This window comes from Octopus bimaculoides, chromosome 17 (assembly GCF_001194135.2).
Source record: "Octopus bimaculoides isolate UCB-OBI-ISO-001 chromosome 17, ASM119413v2, whole genome shotgun sequence".
NCBI lineage: Eukaryota > Metazoa > Mollusca > Cephalopoda > Octopoda > Octopodidae > Octopus > Octopus bimaculoides.
Window position 1 is genome coordinate 26460453 of NC_068997.1, and position 2880 is coordinate 26463332.

Genomic DNA, 2880 nt, shown 5'->3' on the forward strand with positions numbered 1-2880 from the left:
GTCACAGGGAATAACATTTTTATGACCGCCCAGCAGTATCTCTATTTGAGCTGAATAGACGTCAGTGATTGGTTGAAATTACAGAAATACGACAACTTTAACATGGAATAACTTGCGAATTCCTTTTTTTTTTGTTAAGAAGACTAACAGTAAAAGATGTTTTATATGACACATTCTACCAGTGTCCCAAGTTTCAAAGTGTTTCGTTAAGAAAATACTGGCGCCCCCGTTTTAAAATAGATCCCATAACTGGTACTTATTTAATCGACCCTGAAAGGATGAAAGGCAAAGTCGACCTTGGTGGAATTTGAACTCAGAATGTAATGGCAGATGAAATACCGCTAAGCATTTCACCCAGTGTGCTAACAATTCTGTCGGCTTGCAGCCCTTATTATTATCATTATTATTGTTATTATGAAGGCAGTGAGCTGGCAGAATTGTTAGCACGCCAGGCAAAATGATTAGCAATAATTTGCCCGTTACTATATTCTGAGTTCAAATTCCACCAAGATCAGCTTTGCCATTCATCCATTCAGGACCAATAAATCAAGTACCAGTAAAACACTGGGGTCGATGAAATCATCTAGTTCTCGCTGCCAAAATTTCAGGCCTTGTGCCTATAGTAGAAACTATTATTATTATTATTATTACTATTCAGTTATTGTGTATGGAGCACTACATTATCTGCTATGACTTTTTTCTTTTTCAATGGTATTTCTAACAAGTCCAGTAACTATCTTCAGGTTTTCTCATAGGCTAATTTCAAATGCAATGTGTTAAAAAGGCCGTTGTCCTAGTTTTCCTTTTTTATAAATGGAGACAAGTGAAACAAAAGACTACCAACATGCTTGTGCTAGATAAGTGACTATTTCTTTTGAGGTCAGTGTCAGGCAGTGGGGACAAGAATATAAAAAATGCAGTTCATATCATGAGAAACATTCATATTAAATACTAGCTGTTTAGCCCAGCGTTGCCCGGGATTAAGTTAGGGTTATTAAGTGAATCAAGTCACATTCTCTACTATATATAGGGAGTAGGTGAAATTTCCAAGGCTTCCACCTCACCCCACCATGTTTTTCGGACCCTAAAAATGGTTTTGTAGCATATTAAAGTCACAGGAATTTATTTTGGCTGTAGAAAAATCTACCTCGGCAAATTCCATCTGACCCATGCAAACATGGAATTGATGATAATGAGAAACTCAGTGGAGAGACTGTTCTAACACTGAAATCTGACACCCAGTTCAACACCACATCCCATCACTTGGCCCTTGGCCACTCTTAGCCCAATCTACTCCATTACAAGTATTTGTGTTAGGTTTTCCTTTGAGGGTGATTTCTTCTCTTCTTCCCACCCATCTCAGAGGTCTAGAACTGTGTCGGCAGCACTGCACTGACACCCCTCATTTAATCATTAACCCTCGAGCATTTAAACCAGTGGTTCTCAACCATTTTCTTGCCTATGGACTCCTTTGATTTCTATTTTATTCAAGTAGACCACTCCTAGCCAGTCACTGTTTTAAAAAATCCTATTATATTTTTATAATTAAATATTATTAGAAACTGTATTAAAAAAAATTGTTACAATATTTGGTGTGTTGTAGAAATATAAGCAATTTATTGCTCATAGATTTTAACCAAAAAAGTCTCGTATGAACCCCTAGGTGTCATAAAGACCCAAGCTGAGAATCACTGATTTAAACCAACCTTATCTGGCCCAAATATTCTACCTGTTTTGTGTTCAAACTGGCCAGATCCAGCCTCTCATACCTACTCTACAATATCATTCAGAAAATAGGCTGTTGCATCATTGACATCATGAAGTTTAGATAATACATGATTAATTCAATACAATGTGAATAAATTAACGTTGCATTTGACAAAGTAATTTAAATGCTAAAGTGTTAAATGAAAAAGGAATGTCCAATCAAGGAAGGAACACTTTTGAACTTAGATCTGTTCAATCAATATCATCGACAACAAATGTGTCTATCGATTCAATGATTTTTCTCAAAGACTGTTTCAAACAGCAACAAATATCCTTGTTAATCTTCTAACCATAACCTTTGATCACATTCTAATTACTGAATATTTCAACAAATTTCTCTTCTTTCTCTTTTACTTCTTTTCATTCCAGATTCAGCTTCAGACAAGGTAAGTCGGAAATCCTTCTATTATAACACATTGATTGTACCTAACTGAGCACAGGCAATGTTTTGCAAGCATGGGAAAGTGGACATTAAGTGATTATGATACATGCATGCATCCATACATACATATGTACATACGTAACCCCCCCCCCCCACACACACACACACACATATATATATAATTGTATATCTATATAATTTCACTCTTAAGGTATTGGTCACTACAAAACTATAGTGGAAGACATTTTAACCAAAGTGCCCAGCAGTGGTATTGAACCTGGGACTATGTAGTTGCAAAACAAACTTACTAACCACAACCAGTCCATCCCCAATGTGAGTCTGTGTACATACATGGATTTAATCTGTGTGTGTGTGTGTGTACGATGCATGCATGCATGTATGTATGTTGATTGGTTGCCATGGCCACAGCTATCTGTTAATCATACAATTTTCTGCTTTGCTTAATAGGAAAAACTGCATTGAGGCCTCCTCCTCCTTCACCCTGCTTCTCTCTGTATCCTTCTCTCCGCTACCTCCCCACCACCACACCGTACCCATATGTCATCAAGCTGGTTGTCAGTAGACAAGCCTGAATGACTGCATCTGATATACTTTATACACACACACACACACATATACACACACACATCATATGTGTATACATACAGACATACATGTGTGTGTATGTATAAATATATATATATATATATATATATATATATATATATAGA

The 2880-nt window shown here is 36.5% G+C and overlaps 1 protein-coding gene across 1 annotated transcript in view; it reads left to right on the plus strand.

Annotated features, from left to right (window-relative positions):
- Nucleotides 1-2880, plus strand: part of LOC106878483 (3-hydroxyisobutyrate dehydrogenase, mitochondrial) — a 17823-nt gene that overhangs the window by 4054 nt on the left and 10889 nt on the right. Inside the window, exon 2 of the mRNA XM_014927702.2 lies at nt 2137-2153. Within this exon, the coding sequence (XP_014783188.1) occupies nt 2137-2153 (17 nt within the window). The remainder of the gene's footprint in view (nt 1-2136; nt 2154-2880) is intronic.